Here is a 17381-nt window from a genome sequence, read left to right as displayed (position 1 = left end):
TTAAACTCATATGCATGCCTGGAAAGCAGGGGACAAACTAATATAGTTCGGTCAAAGGGTCAAAGGGTACATCTGCAATACAACATATAATGAACTGGTGCATATAAATCTACATTGAGCATTTAGTTCTGCCAAAGTTGAAGTCCCCCATGATTATAACATTGCCCTGCCTCCCCGCCATTTCTAACTGTGAAAAGAAGATGGGTCTCCGCCTCATCTTTAAAGTTAGGGGACCTATAGCATACACTCACAATTAATATATCATTTGTTTTGTCCCTTTGAAGCTCTAGCCATGTTTTAATATAAAAAATATAAAGAAATTTGTTAAATCAAACAAATTACAATAATAGTCAAATGAAATTTGCAAAAAAGACAGTCCACAAGTGTTATGATACTTCTGGTATCGGACTCCACCAACCACCACCTTTAGTGATCTTGTTTGTCAATAACTCCACCAACGGCTAAGAAACTTGCTTACCAGCTCCTGTGGACCTTTCATTACAAGGGGTCATCTGCGCTTATAGCTTAATACCCAGCCAGGGCCTTTCTCCAGATCCGCTAACCTCCTCGCACTGCAACACCCCTTATCTCCGTGTCAATTGCATGAATATCTCCAAATAAACAAATTGCTCCACATAGTGTAAAAAATGTTTTAAAAGTTTATTAAGACGTAAAATATTGCACTTACCGCATCACTGATTAAATGCGCCTTAAGTTTGGTGTGTCGGCCGGCACACAAACTAACCCATCCTTCCAGGACACTTGGGAATTGGTGATGTCGGCGTGGCACTCCATCCTATGTGTTTCGTCATAGGTTTATGACGTTGTCCAGGGGCTCGGGTGACATGCTAATCTAATTATTATTTATTTGACTGAAAACTCATTGGTAAAAAGTTTGAATGAGAACCATTCACTTGCCATTTTTGTTGACCGGAGATCTGCCCCTTTTAGTTGTATTGAATAACTTACACTATTGAGCTGATTTACTAAAGTAGTTGAGAATCTTCAGTTAAAAGTTGTGTGAATCTTCACTTTGATTGTCCTAACATGTGAAAAGCAAATTCATGCTAACTTTTAACACCCACCCACTCACGAGCACCAATCTGTTAACTTGTTGCGCGTTTTCACTGGCAAGTTGTACACTTGCAGAGCACTTGAAGCACAAATTCTAGTTGACACTTTTCCAATTTATAGCAATTTGTATGGCAAGTCTCTAGCAAGAGTAAAGCTGCAGTGGTGAGTCTACAGCAAGAGCTCTGCAAGTCTACAGCATGAAAATTTGGCCACAGTGACCTCTGTGGTGTCATGACTATTGCACAACATAACTGAACCAGAACGTGCAGCAGACTTGCAGAACCTTTGCAAAGAAAGTTGATCTGGAGTCATGCAATGCGGACTTGCTGCAATTGTGCAACAAACCTGTGAAGCGTGACAAATCTAGCATTAGCTTAGCAAGTTATTTTCAAACTTGCAGCACAATTGCTTGCTATCTGGACACATGATTTGCACATGATTCTACAATTAAAATTAATATTCATACTTTAATAATTCAGCCTCTCTCTGTTTCTATATTTAAATAGATTCTATTGCCAGACCATTCATTTGATCAAAAATCTTCCCGTATGAGTATGTACAGTTAACATATTTTAGGCATGTAGCTGTAAAATCCCCCCTGTAGACATCCAGAAACCCTTAGATTGCTGCTGGGTGCTGCCATTTTGGATAAGATGTCAGCAGCCCCAGCAGACTACGAGCTTAAAGTACTATAAAGTAACATGTGATAGTATTCACTTTTGCTGTTCCACTGGTTGCTACGTAAAAAAATGTGTAGGAAGGTGAGGGAGAGGAGGACCTTGACCAGCAAATAAAATAGTCAGACACTCCCAGAAGAGAAGAGCATGCTTGCAATGAGAAAGAGAAAAATTTTATGTGCTTTTGACTGAAGTTTTTTTTTTATTTATTTGGTGCTGACAAGTTCTCTTTAAATCTATGCTTGTTCTGATTAAACCTAGAATGGAGCTAACCAATAAGGGATGTCTTTTATTGTGTGTGTAAATGTAGAAGACTATATGTAACGTAAAATAGAGTACATTACACTTGTATGTAGTATTTCACATGTTATTTATATATATATATATATATATATATATATATATATATATATATATATATATATATATATATATATATATATATATTTATATATATATATATATATATATATATATATGTATATATATATATATATATATATATATATGTATATATATATATATATATATATAGTGGGGATGGAAAGTATTCAGACCCCCTTCAATTTTTCACTCTTTGTTATATTGCAGCCATTTGCTAAAATCATTTAAGTTATTTTTTTTTCCTCATTAATGTACACACAGCACCCCATATTGACAGAAAAACACAGAATTGTTGACATTTTTGCAGATTTATTAAAAAAGAAAAACTGAAATATCACATGGTCCTAAGTATTCAGACCCTTTGCTGTGACACTCGTATATTTAACTCAGGTGCTGTCCATTTCTTCTGATCATCCTTGAAATGGTTCTACACCTTCATTTGCGTCCAGCTGTGTTTGATTATACTGATTGGACTTGATTAGGAAAGCCACACACCTGTCTATGTAAGACCTTACAGCTCACAGTGCATGTCAGGGCAAATGAGAATCATGAGGTCAAAGGAACTGCCTGAAGAGCTCAGAGACAGAATTGTGGCAAGGCACAGATCTGGCCAAGGTTACAAAAAAAATTCTGCTGAACTTAAGGTTCCTAAGAGCACAGTGGCCTCCATAATCCTTAAATGGAAGACGTTTGGGACAGGTGTGTGGCTTTCCTAATCAAGTCCAATCAGTATAATCAAACACAGCTGGACTCAAATGAAGGTGTAGAACCATTTCAAGGATGATCAGAAGAAATGGACAGCACCTGAGTTAAATATACGAGTGTCACAGCAAAGGGTCTGAATACTTAGGATCATGTGATATTTCAGTTTTTCTTTTTTAATAAATCTGAAAAAATGTCAACAATTCTGTGTTTTTCTGTCAATATGGGGTGCTGTGTGTACATTAATGAGGAAAAAAATTAACTTAAATGATTTTAGCAAATGGCTGCAATATAACAAAGAGTGAAAAATTTAAGGGAGTCTGAATACTTTCCGTCCCCCCTGTGTATATATATATATATATATATATATATATATATATATATATATATGTATGTGTGTGTGTATATAAATATATATATATATATATAGATATATATATATCTATATATATATATATCTATATATATATATATAATGACAAGGCGGCTCTTCTGCGCTGGATCATGTACCTAGTATGTGATTCTGCACTTCCGGGCCTAGGGCATGCCTGTTTACATAGACAGACCGCCGTTCTGCTTGTGTCCCGAACAATCGGCGGATCCTGGCGGACATTGATTCTGCCGCATCTGCTGATTGGCTCCTGCTGTGTCCAGTCACATGTAAACAAGGCAGACTGCAGTTCTGTCAGAAGGGAAGGTATTGATCCTGTGTTTTTGCAAATCAAGGACACGGATCTCTGCCTTCCCATAGTACAAGCACCTCCCACACAGTAACCAAGCACAGGTTAGACACACAGTTAACCCCTCGATCGCCCTTGATGTTAACCCCTTCCCCACCAGTGTCATTTGTACCGTGATAGTGCATATTTTTAGCACCGATCACTGTATTAGTATCACTGGTTCCCAAAAAAGTGTCAAAAGTGTCAGTTAGTGTCCAATTTGTCTGCCGCAGTCCCGCTATAAGTTGCTGATTGGCGCCATTACTAGTAAAAAAATAAATAAATAAAAATTACATAAATATATCCCATAGTTTGTAGATGCTCTAACGTTTGCGCAAACCAAACAATATACGCTTATTGGGATTTTTTTACCAAAAATATGTAGCCTAAACTTATGAAGAAATTTTATTTATTTTTTTTTTTTTACATTTTTTATTGGATGTGTTTTATAGCAGAAAGTAAAAAATATTTTTTTTTAATAAATTGTCAGCCTTTTTTTGTTTATAGCGCAAACAATAAAAACTGCAGAAGTGATTAAATACCACTGAAAGAAAGCTCTATTTGTGGGGAAAAAAAAGGACATAAATTTTTTTTGGGTACAGCGTTGCACGACCGTGCAATTGTCAGTTGAACTAATGCAGTGCCGTATCGCAAAAAAATTGCCTAATCATGAAGGGGGTGAACCTTCAGGGGCTGAAGTGGTTACTTGTATTACATTTTCTCTTTGTTTATTACAGCATAAAATGGCATGACATTCAGAAACAACTGGCAATTTTTGCTTCTATTGCTGATCTGTCAAAAGGAGGAAGAATTGGAATTGAAGAATTTGCTAGCCACTTGAAGTTACCAGTAACTGATGTATTAAGAGAGTTGTTTGCATTGTTTGACAGGGTATGTATTGCACACATTTCTACACTCTGAACTTTGCAGATACAGGGGCTTACCAAAATGCATATTTTTCTGCAATGTATTATAGGATTGATTTTTTTAGTACCACAAAACCACAAAGTATAAACGTTGTATAACACTTTTACTGCCAGAATAACACTTCAATTTTTCACTTACACCAATAATAACAGATATGGGTTGATTTACTAAAGGCAAATAGACTGTGCACTTTGCAAGTGCAGTTGCTCAAAAGCTTGGCAAATGAGGGGAAGCTCTGCTGATTTCCATCATCCAATCATGTGCTAGAAAAAAAATTGCTATTTTTTGCTATTTTTGCAACCTCCTACATGTCTTTAGTTAATATGGCTTTATTTCATATAAGTAAGAAAGGGACAGGCTATAGGAGGGAATCTACTTCTTGGCTGTCCTATTTGAAAGCTCAGAATGTTTGGCGCATGCAATGTCATGGAAATATACAATATTAGATTTGTAGTTCTATAATACTAATTAAAACATAAACCTGTAAAAATTTGAAAAAAAGTCAAAGTTTTCCTGTAACGTATATATAAAGAAAAAGGGTTAGAAACAAAAAAAAATCATGTTCCTTTAGCTGTCTGTGTCCCCGCTGCAGAGTTTAGGTCACGCTATTGTTTTTACGAACCTTTGTTTCTGGTGCAGATCAAAAATGTTTAAGTTGTCACAGAAACGGGAGGTGGGGAGAAGTTTGTCATGATTTTAGTGGCTTTTTAGAAAAAATATTGTTTTGATAAACATTTGCACCAATATCGTGGGACTTAGAAATCAGTAGCACCTTCTTTTTATTCTACTAGTCCTATGCTTTCAGAAAATATATCGTTTGGGGGGTCTTTCACAAATTCTGAATACTGTAAGAGAAAAATTAAAACCTTCAGATTTTTTGAGAAATTTGTATATTTACATTTTTGTGTATGTTCGATTTTAACCATTTTGCAAAAAGGTGCAATGTAAAAATTACAAATATTTTACATATATAGTTACATAGTAGGTGAGGTTGAAAAAAGACACACGTCCATCAAGTCCAACCTATGTGTGTGATTATGTGTCAGTATTACCTTACATATCCCTGTATGTTGCGGTCATTCAGGTGATTATCTAATAGTTTCTTGAAGCTATCAATGCTCCCCGCTGAGACCACCGCCTGTGGAAGGGAATTCCACATCCTTACCGCTCTTACAGTAAAGAACCCTCTACGTAGTTTAAGGTTAAACCTCTTTTCTTCTAATTGTAATGAGTGGCCCCGAGTCTTATTAAACTCTCTTCTGCGAAAAAGTTTTATCCCTATTGTGGGGTCACCAGTACAGTATTTGTAAATTGAAATCATATCCCCTCTCAAGCGTCTCTTCTCCAGAGAGAATAAGTTCAACGCTCGCAACCTTTCCTCATAACTAAGATCCTCCAGACCCTTTATTAGCTTTGTTGCCCTTCTTTGTACTCGCTCCATTTCCAGTCCATCCTTCCTGAGGACTGGTGCCCAGAACTGGACAGCATACTCCAGGTGCGGCCGGACCAGAGTCTTGTAGAGCGGGAGAATTATCGTTTTATCTCTGGAGTTGATCCCCCTTTTAATACATGCCAATATTCTGTTTGCCTTATTAGCAGCAGCTTGGCATTGCATGCCATTGCTGAGCCTATCATCTACTAGGACCCCCAGGTCCTTTTCCATCCTAGATTCCGCCAGAGGTTCTCCCCCCATTGTATAGATTGCATCCATATTTTTGCCACCCAAATGCATTATTTTACATTTTTCTACATTGAACCTCATTTGCCATGTAGTCGCCCACCCCATTAATTTGTTCAGGTCTTTTTGCAAGGTTTCCACATCCTGCGGAGAAGTTATTGCCCTACTTAGCTTAGTATCGTCTGCAAATACAGAGATTGAACTGTTTATCCCATCCTCCAGATCGTTTATAAACAAATTAAATAGGATTGGTCCCAGCACAGAACCCTGGGGAACCCCACTACCCACCCCTGACCATTCTGAGTACTCCCCATTTATCACCACCCTCTGAACACGCCCTTGTAGCTAGTTTTCAATCCAGGTACTCACCCTATGGTCCATGCCAACGGACCCTATTTTGTACAGTAAACGTTTATGGGGAACTGTGTCAAATGCTTTTGCAAAATCCAGATATACCACGTCTACGGGCCTTCCTTTATCTAGATGGCAACTCACCTCCTCATAGAAGGTTAATAGATTGGTTTGGCAAGAATGATTCTTCATGAATCCATGCTGATTACTGCTAATGATATCGTTCTTATTACTAAAATCTTGTATATCCCTTATCATCCCCTCCAAGATTTTACATACTATTGATGTTAGGCTAACTGGTCTGTAATTCCCAGGGATGTTTTTTGGGCCCTTTTATGTATTGTTATGTATTAACTTCATACTGGTTAAGCTTTTATACTTAGTTGGAATTTAGCAGGAATTTTGTAAAATTAAATGTGTTTTTATCTGCTAATAATGGTTTTAATGTACAGTGGGGACGGAAAGTATTCAGACCCCCTTAAATTTTTCACTCTTTGTTATATTGCAGCCATTTGCTAAAATCATTTAATTTAATTTTTTTCCTCATTATTGTACACACAGCACACCATATTGACAGAAAAACACAGAATTGTTGAAATTTTTGCAGATTTATTAAAAAAGAAAAACTGAAATATCACATGGTCCTAAGTATTCAGACCCTTTGCTGTGACACTCATATATTTAACTCAGGTGCTGTCCATTTCTTCTGATCATCCTTGAGATGGTTCTACACCTTCATTTGAGTCCAGCTATGTTTGATTATACTGATTGGACTTGATTAGGAAAGCCACACACAGTAGAACATGCAGACACACTTTTCACCCCCCCATCACCCACCAGTCACCCCCCGATCACCCCCCTGTACCCCCTGTCACAGTGACACCAATAGCAGTTTTTTTTTCTGATTATTGCATTGGTGTCAGTTTGTGACAGTTAGAAGTGGTAGGGCAGTTAGGGTTAGCCCCCTTTAGGTCTAGGGTACCCCCCTAACCCCCCCCTAATAAAGTTTTAACCCTGTGATCACCCCCCATCGCCAGTGTCACTAAGCGATCGTTTATCTGATTGCTGTATTAGTGACACAGGTGACGCTAGTTAGGGAGGTAAGTATATAGGTTCGCCGTCAGTGTTTTATAGCGACAGGGACCCCCATATACTACCTAGTAAAGGTTTTAACCCCCTGATTGCCCCCTAGTTAACCCTTTCACCAGTGATCACCGTATAACTGTTACGGGTGACGCTGGTTAGTTAGTTTGTTTTTTATAGCTTTAGGGAACCCGCCGTTTATTACCTAATAAAGGTTTAGCCCCCTGATCGCCCAGCGGTGATATAATTTAAGTTTTAGGGTCAGATAAGGTCTGTGTCGCCCCAGGCAGCATCAGGTTAGTGCCAGTAGCACTAACACCCACACACGCAGCATACACCTCCCTTAGTGGTATAGTATCTGAACAGATCAATATCTGATCCGATCAGATCTATACTAGCGTCCCCAGCAGTTTAGGGTTCCCAAAAACGCAGTGTTAGCGGGATCAGCCCAGATACCTGCTAGCACCTGCCTTTTGCCCCTTGGCCCAGCCCACCCAAGTGCAGTATCGATCGATCACTGACACTTACAAAACACTAAGCACAGTTAAATGCAGTGTTCGCAGAGTCAGGCCTGATCCCTGCGATCGCTAACAGTTTTTTGGTAGCGTTTTGGTACAGTCGCTGACAGTCAGGAGCATTTTTGCCTGTGAGTTTCACTAGTGTACCACTAAATTTAGAGCCCAAAATGGCAAATCGAAGGTACACTAGTGAAGAGGCCTACATGTTTCTGAGCATGAAAGATAGTGAAGAGGAAGTCACTCATCTGTCAGATTCAGGCTCAGAATACGATCCTGTAGACGACAGCGGCTCCATGACAGATAGCTCTGACGACTGAGTTTTGGTCCCTGCCAAGGTCAGGCGTACCAGACCCCAAACTTCTTCTGCTGTTGTTGAGGTGCAGGAACCGCAGGGCTCTCGTATGGAGCAGAGCAGTACTAGCGCCGCTATTCCTTCTGGTGAACTGGCAAGCACCAGCGGCCTAGTACACCCTGGTCATACATCCAGCACTGCAGTAACACTTGGTGACGTCGCTAATCCCATAAGTGCAGTTCAAGCTGGCGAGGTGGCAAGTACAAGTAGTGTCCCGCTGCCACCAAGAAGACGAACACAGGCCCGTCGTGCCCATAGTGCCCTTCCTGCTGCATTCGCCAATCCGAATTGGGAACCCACCACTTCTGCAGCACCCGTACTTCCCCCATTCACTGGCCAACCCGGCATTCAGGTGGAAGATCTCTATAGATCTATTGTGGACCAAAGCAATTTGTATGCTGGTCAACACATCGCCACTATTCCCCAGTCCTCCCTTGCCAGAGATTGGAGACCAATTACGGTCTCCGAATTTAAGATCTTTCTGGGCCTTTCCCTCAACATGGGCATAAATAAAAAGAGTGAGTTGCGGTCATATTGGTCCACTGACAGGGCCACAGGCTATACATGTAGTTTTATGGTTTACGAGGGCAAAGGTAGTCACGTAGAGCCGACAAACTGCCCTGACTACATAGGAAGCGCTGGCAAGATTGTGTGGGACTTGGTGTCACCCTTATTCGGAAAGGGGTACCATTTATATGTGGACAATTATTACCACTTTTTAGTCACCTTTTTGATCATCAAATTGGAGCATGTGGCACAGTGCGATCTAATCGCCGGGGCTTTCCCAAGCGGCTTGTAGATTCCCGTCTTAGGCTGGGGGAGAGAGCCTGCTTGCAGTGTAATAATTTGCTCGCTATGAAGTGGAGGGACAATAAGAATGTTTTCGTTCTTACCTCCCTTCATGCAGACACGACGGTCCAAATTACTACGGCGACTGGTGTTGTGGAGAAACCCCTCTGTGTCCACAAATATAACCAAAATATGGGAGGGGTGGACCTCAACGACCTAGTTGCCCGTAAGGCCAGACGCTGGTACAAAAAAGTGTCTGTATACTTATTTAAATTGGCTTTGCTGAACGCTTATGTGCTATACAGAGCTTCAGGATGGACTGGATCCTTCCTTAAATTCCAGGAAGAGATCGTCAGAGCCCAGACGGTGCTCCACCTCATCATCCCCAACCAAATGCAATAAGCCGGCTGCATGAGAGGTATTTTATTTATGTCCTCCCGAGTACCTCTACCCAACGAGCCCCCCAAAGAAAATGTCGTGTCTGCAAAAAGCGCGGATATAGGCGTGACACCCGGTATTATTGTCCCTCCTGTCCTGGCAATCCTGGTCATTGCATTGGTGAATGTTTTGAGTGCTACCATACACTAGTTGAGTTTTAGCGTAGGGTACAGCAGTGCACAGACTAGGACACACTTTCACAGGGTCTCCCAAGATGCCATCGCATTTTGAGAGACCCAAACCTGGAACCGGTTACAGTTATAAAAGTTACAGTTATAAAAAAAAAATGTAAAAAAAAAAAAAAAAAGTAAAAAAAATAAAAACACAAAAAATATATAAAATAAAAAAAACAAAAATAATTGTCGTTTTATTGTTAACTCTCTCTCTATTCTCTCTCTATTGTTCTGCTCTTTTTTACTGTATTTTATTCTACAATGTTTTATTGTTATGTTTTATCATGTTTGCTTTTCAGGTATGTAATTTTTTTATACTTTACTGTTTACTGTGTTTTTTTGTTAACCATTTTTTTGTTTTCAGGTACGCCATTCAGCTGCAGCGCGGATTTATTTATCTTGACAGCAACAGCGTTTGCTCCCACGATACATAAAGCCGTGACTCCAGCGCTGTCGGAGGTGATTTCACCACCTCAGTTACATACTTCAGCATATATGCCGAAGTGTGGGGGCAGCAGTGGGCGGATGAGCGATTTGCTCCTACCTTTTGCGGGAGGATGCCCCCATGTTTCGGCATATATATATTTTAGGCACAGGTTGCGTTAAATATTTTATTTTTTACTATTTTTTTTGTATTTGCTTTGCAGGTGTGGTAAGTCTTACTGTTATACTGTAATGTTATTTTGTTTTATTGTTAACCATTTGCTTAGTAGGTATGCCATTCAGTTGCAGCGCGGATTTATTTATCTTGACGGCAACAGCGTTTGCTCCCACGATACATAAAGCCATGTCTCCAGCGCTGTCGGAGGTGATTTCACCACCACAGTTACATACTTCAGCATATATGCCGAAGCATGTGGGCAGCAGTGGACGGAGGAGCGATTTGCTCTTACCTTTTGCGGGAGGATGCCCCCATGCTTCGGCATATATAAACGGTGCATATATGCCCATCATTAGAAGTGGGTGGATGAAGGGAGGTATTCTAATGGTGGGCATACCCACCGATCAATCTCTTTTTTTCATTCAGCCCACAGGCTGCATGAAAAAAAAGTTTACAATATATGCCCAACAAGGACCAGCAACGTACTGGTATGTTGCTGGATTTTAAGTGGCTATACCAGAATGATGCCTGCAGGTTTAGGGATCATCTTGGTATCATTCTTTTCAGCCAGCGGTCGGCTTTCATGTAAAAGCAATCCTAGCAGCTAATTAGCCTCTAGACTGCTTTTACAAGCAGTGGGAGGGAATGCCCCCACCGTCATCCATATTTTTCTCTGGCTCTCCTGTCCCAACAGGGAACCTGAGAATGCAGCCGTTGATTCGGCCAGCTGACCATAGAGCTGATCAGAGACCAGAATGGTTCCAATCATCTCTATGGCCTAAGAAACCGGAAGCTACGAGCATTTCATGACTTAGATTTCGCCAGATATAAACAGCGCCACTGGGAAATTGGAAAAGCATTTTATCACACCGATCTTGGTGTGGTCAGATGCTTTGAGGGCAGAAGAGAGATCTAGGGTCTAATAAACCCCAATTTTTTAAAAAAAGAGTACCTGTCACTACCTATTGCTATCATAGGGGATATTTATATTCTCTGAGATAACAATAAAAATGCTAAAAAAAAAAAAAAATGAAAGGAACAGTTTAAAAATAAGATAAAAAAGCAAAAAAAAATAAGAAAAAAAAACCCACCCCTGTCCCCCCCGCTCTCGCGCAAAGGCGAACGCAAGCGTCGGTCTGGCGTCAAATGTAAACAGCAATTGCACCATGCATGTGAGGTATCACCACGAAGGTCAGATCGAGGGCAGTCATTTTAGCAGTAGTTTTTAAATGCTTCTAAAAATGTATTCAGTTTGTCGCCACTGCACGTTTGTGCGCAATTTTAAAGCATGTCGTGTTTGATATCCATGTACTCGGCCTAAGATCATCTTTTTAATTCCATCAAACATTTGGAAAATATAGTGTGTTTTAGTGCATTAAAATTTAAAAAAGTGTGTTTTTTCCCAAAAAAATGCGTTTGAAAAATCGCTGCGCAAATACCGTGTGAAAAAAAAAAATGAAACACCCACCATTTTAATCTGTAGGGCCTTTGCTTTAAAAAAATATATAATGTTTGGGGGTTCAAAGTAATTTTCTTGCAAAAAAAAAAAATTTTTCATGTAAACAAAAAGTGTCAGAAAGGGCTTTGTCTTCAAGTGGTTAGAAGAGTGGGTGATGTGTGAAATAAGCTTCTAAATGTTGTGCATAAAATGCCAGGACAGTTCAACCCCCCCCAAATGACCCCATTTTGGAAAGTAGACACCCCAAGCTATTTGCTGAAAGGCATGTCGAGTACATGGAATATTTATATTGTGACACAAGTTGCGGGAAAAAGACAAACTTTTTTTTTTTTTGCACAAAGTTGTCACTAAATTATATATTGCTCAAACATGCCATGGGAATATGTGAAATTACACCCCAAAATACATTCTGTTGCTTCTCCTGAGTTCGAGGATACCACATGTGTGAGACTTTTTGGGAGCCTAGCTGCGTACGGAACCCCGAAAGCCAAGCACCGCCTTCAGGCTTTCTAAGGGTGTAAATTTTTGATTTAACTCTTCACTGCCTATCACAGTTTCGGAGGCCATGGAATGCCCAGATGGCACAAATCCCCCCCAAATGACCCCATTTTGGAAAGTAGACACCCCAAGCTATTTGCTGAGAGGTATGGCAAGTATTTTGCAGACCTCACTTTTTGTGACAAAGTTTTGAAAATTGAAAAAAGAAAAAAAAATTAAATTTTCTTGTCTTTCTTCATTTTCAAAAACAAATGAGAGCTGAAAAATACTCACCATGCCTCTCAGCAAATAGCTTGGGGTGTATACTTTCCAAAATGGGGTCATTTGGGGGGTGTTTGTGCTATCTTGGCATTTTATGGGCTACGAAACTGTGATAGATAGTGAGGAGTGAAATCAAAAATTTATGCCCTTAGAAATCCTGAAGGCAGTGATTGGATTTCAGGGCCCCGTATGCAGCTTGGCCCCCAAAAAGTCCCACACATGTGGTATCCCCATACTAAGGAGAAGCAGCAGAATGTGTTTCCACATATGCCCATGGCATGTTTGAGAAATATATCATTTAGTGACAACTTTGTGCAAAAAAAAAGGTTTGTCACTTTCCCGTAACTTGTGGCAAAATATAAAATATTCCATGGACTCAACATGCCTCTCAACAAATAGCTTGGGGTGTCTACTTTCCAAAATGGGGTAATTTGGGGGGGTTTGTGCCATCTGGGCATTTTATGGCCTTCAAAACTGTGATAGGTAGTGAGGAGTGAAATCAAAAATTTACGCCCTTAGAAATCCTGAAGGTGGTGCTTGGTTTTCGGGGCCCCGTACGCGGCTAGGCTCCCAAAAAGTCCCACACATGTGGTATCCCCATACTCAGGAGAATCAGCAGGATGTATTTTGGGATGCAATTCCACATATGCCCATGGCCTTTGTGAGCAATATATCATTTAGTGACAACTTTGTGAAAAAAAAAAAGTTTGTCATTTTCCTGCAACTTGTGGCAAAATATAAAATAGTCCATGGATTTAACATGCCTCTCAGCAAATAGCTTGGGGTGTCTGCTTTCCAAAATGGGGTCATTTGTGGGGGGGTTGTGCCATCTTGGCATTTTATGGCCTTCAAAACTGTGATAGGTAGTGAGGAGAAAAATCAAAAATTTACGCCCTTAGAAATCCTGAAGGCGGTGCTTAGTTTTCTAAGCCCCGTACGCGGCTAGGCTCCCAAAAAGTCCCACACATGTGGTATCCCCGTACTCAGGAAAAGCAGCAGAATGTATTTTTGGGTGTAATTCCACATATGCTCATGGCATGTTTGAGCAATATATCATTTAGTGACAACTTTGTGGAAGAAAAGAAAAAAAAAGTTTGTCATTTTCCCGCAACTCTTGTCAAAATATAAAATATTCCATGGACTCAACATGCCTCTCAGCAAATAGCTTGGGGTGTCTACTTTCCAAAATGGGGTCATTTGGGGGGTTTTGTGCAATCTTGGCATTTTATGGCCTTCAGAACTGTGATAGGTAGTGAGGAGCGAAATCAAAAATTTACGCCCTTAGAAATCCTGAAGGCGGTGCTTGGTTTCGGGGCCCCGTACACGGCTAGGCTCCCAAAAAGTCCCACACATGTGGTATCCCCGTGCTCAGGAGAAGCAGCAGAATGTATTTTGTGGTGTAATTCCACATATGCCCATGGCATGTTTGAGCAATATATCATTTAGTGACAACTTTGTGCAAAAAAAAAAAGTTTGTCATTTTCCCGCAACTTATGTCAAAATATAAAATATTCCATGGACTCAACATGCCTCTCAGCAAATAGCTTGGGGTGTCTACTTTACAAAATGAGGTCATTTGGGGGGGTTTGTGCCATCTTGGCATTTTATGGCCTTCAAAACTGTGATAGGTAGTGAAGAGTGAAATCAAAAATTTACACCCTTAGAAATCCTGAAGGCGGTGCTTAGTTTTTGAAGCCCCGTACGCGGCTAGGCTCCCAAAAAGTCCCACACATGTGGTATCCCCGTACTCAGGAAAAGCAGCAGAATGTATTTTTGGGTGTAATTCCACATATGCTCATGGCATGTTTGAGCAATATATAATTTAGTGACAACTTTGTGGAAGAAAAGAAAAAAAAAAGTTTGTAATTTTCCCGCAACTCTTGTCAAAATATAAAATATTCCATGGACTCAACATGCCTCTCAGCAAATAGCTTGGGGTGTCTACTTTCCAAAATGGGGTCATTTAGGGGGTTTTGTGCAATCTTGGCATTTTATGGCCTTCAGAACTGTGATAGGTAGTGAGGAGTGAAATCAAAAATTTACGCCCTTCGAAATCCTGAAGGCAGTGCTTGGTTTTCGGGGCCCCATACGCGGCTAGGCTCCCAAAAAGTCCCACACATGTGGTATCCCCATACTCAGGAGAAGTAGCTAAATGTATTTTGGGGCGCAATTTAAAATATAACCATGGCATGTGTGAGCAATATATCATTTAGTGACAACTTTTTGTAAAATGTTTTTATTTTTATTTTTTTATCATTATTCAATCACTTGGGACAAAAAAATGTAATATTCAATGGGCTTAACATGCCTCTCAACAATTTCCTTGGGGTGTCTACTTTCCAAAATGGGGTCATTTAGGGAGTTTTGTACTGCCCTGCCATTTTAGCACCTCAAGAAATTAGATAGGCAGTCATAAACTAAAAGATGTGTAAATTCCAGAAAATGTACCCTAGTTTGTAGACGCTATAACTTTTGTGCAAACCAATAAATATACGCATGTTGACATTTTTTTTTACCAAAGACATGTGCCCGAATACATTTTGGCCTAAATGTATGACTAAAATTGAGTGTATTGGATTTTTTTATAACAAAAAGTTGAAAATATCATTTTTTTTCAAAATTTTCGTTTTTTTTCCGTTTATAGCGCAAAAAATAAAAACCGCAGAGGTGATCAAATACCATCAAAAGAAAGCTCTATTTGTGGGAAGAAAAGGATACAAATTTCGTTTGGGTACAGCATTCCATGACCGCGCAATTAGCAGTTAAAGCGACGCAGTGCCAAATTGTAAAAAATGCTCTGGTCAGGAAGGGGGTAAATCCTTCCGGGGCTGAAGTGGTTAAAAGACTAAAATGAGACTAAAACTAAAATGCCATTTTAGTCAAAAGACTATGACTAAAACTAAATTGCAATTACTGAAATGTACTGGAGATTTTAGTCGACTAAAACATAGGACATTTTAGTCGACTAAAATGTACTGGAGATTTAGTCAACTAAATACGACTAAAACTAAAACAATTGCAAAAGACTAAAATGGGACTAAAACTAAAATGCCATTTTAATCCTTATGCCCTGTACACATGGTCGGACATTGATCGGACATTCCGACAACAAAATCCATGGATTTTTTCCGACGGATGTTGGCTCAAACTTGTCTTGCATACACACAAAGTTGTTGGAAAATCCGATCGTTCTGAACGCGGTGACGTAATACACATATGTCAGGACTATAAACGGGGCAGTAGCCAATAGCTTTCATCTCTTAATTTATTCTGAGCATGCGTGGCACTTTGTGCGTCGGATTTGTATACACACGATCGGAATTTCCGACAACGGATTTTGTTGTCGGAAAATTTTATAGCAAGCTCTCAAACTTTGTGTGTCGGAAATTCCGGTGGAAAATGTGTGATGGAGCCCACACACGGTCGGAATTTCCGACAACAAGGTCCTATCACGCATTTTCCGTCAGAAAATCCGACCGTGTGTACAGGGCATAAGACTAAAATTAACACTGCCAAACGGAAATCTTTACATCCCTTAACTAGAGCTCTTGTTGAGGCTGATATAACTTATAGTTGGAGACACCTGGTTCATCTTTTGGCTCGTAAAAATGGTCGTGCCTATATACTTCGATCACCAAAGGATCTTCCTGTTTTCTCTAAAAATGTGGGCATTTCCCAATATAACTGGACCCTTGGCCCAATCCACCTAAGTCCCCGAGCTTCCATTGTGGAAGCTGTGGATACCAGCAAGATGCCCAAAACATCGGTATAATAAATGAAGAAGCTACATAACTATCAGAATGAAGAAGAAATGGCTATATTCATTGATCATCCAATTCAGTTTTAAAATATTAATATTATTTTTTTTTTTTATGGTAGGTAAATAAGGATATGAGAGACTTTATTGCTGAATATTAGCCGTACAGGGTTCATTGGGTCTAGGAATTATGAAAGACCAATATGTGTTTTGTATTTTTTCGTTTTTTTTTATCTTCCTCATATCCTATTTTTTTTTTGCTTATATTTTGCTTTATATGCTAGGTCTTGATGTATGTGTGTACGGATATATAGATGAAGACGCATTTATTTATGTATTGATCCCTCCTATTTTTTTTTCTTTCTCCATATAGCACAGGATTTGATGATTTACTTTGTATATCTGTGGGGATGGTGGCAGGGCATGCGACGGGAGGGGGGTGTGGTGTGTCTCTGGTCCTACCCCAGGGATAGGTCAAGGCAGATAGGGCTTGGCTCATTGGTAGCGAGTGAGTTGGAGTGCACTGGGCCGCACGCTGACAGGCGCACAGCAAATAATGTGAGCCTAGATTTAATTTAATTGATTAACGAATGTAGAAAATATGTGGCCTTGGATAAAATTTTCTTATGGAAGTTGCACAGCACTGGGGACAATGGGGGTCCAGACAGATTGCTGGACCTCTTTTTTGCTTTATTTTTTTTTCTCTCTTCCTCCATTGGGAGCACCCACAACCTAGCGGTTTAAGGGTGTGGAATATATACACTTTTCTTTTTTACCCAATGGAATTGGTACTATACCACAAAAATACAGATCCTCCCAAAGTAAATGTCGCAAAATCTTGTTGCCTTAATATTACTCTATGAATAAAGGAAAAAGTAACGCTAGAAAATAATTTCCCTTTTCAATGGGAATTACGTTCTCTTAAATATTTCGGAGTGAA

General features: G+C 39.8%; 1 protein-coding gene across 5 annotated transcripts in view; it reads left to right on the top strand.

Moving 5' to 3' along the window:
• The window catches only part of LPCAT2 (lysophosphatidylcholine acyltransferase 2), a 521286-nt gene that overhangs the window by 385037 nt on the left and 118868 nt on the right, over positions 1–17381 (top strand). For all 5 annotated transcript variants that reach the window (XM_073605020.1, XM_073605019.1, XM_073605022.1 and 2 more), the window contains one exon: positions 4294–4447. In XM_073605020.1, coding sequence (XP_073461121.1) covers positions 4294–4447 — 154 coding nt within the window. The remainder of the gene's footprint in view (positions 1–4293; positions 4448–17381) is intronic.

This window comes from Aquarana catesbeiana, linkage group LG11 (assembly GCF_042186555.1).
Source record: "Aquarana catesbeiana isolate 2022-GZ linkage group LG11, ASM4218655v1, whole genome shotgun sequence".
NCBI lineage: Eukaryota > Metazoa > Chordata > Amphibia > Anura > Ranidae > Aquarana > Aquarana catesbeiana.
This window is presented reverse-complemented; position numbering and strand designations above follow the sequence as displayed.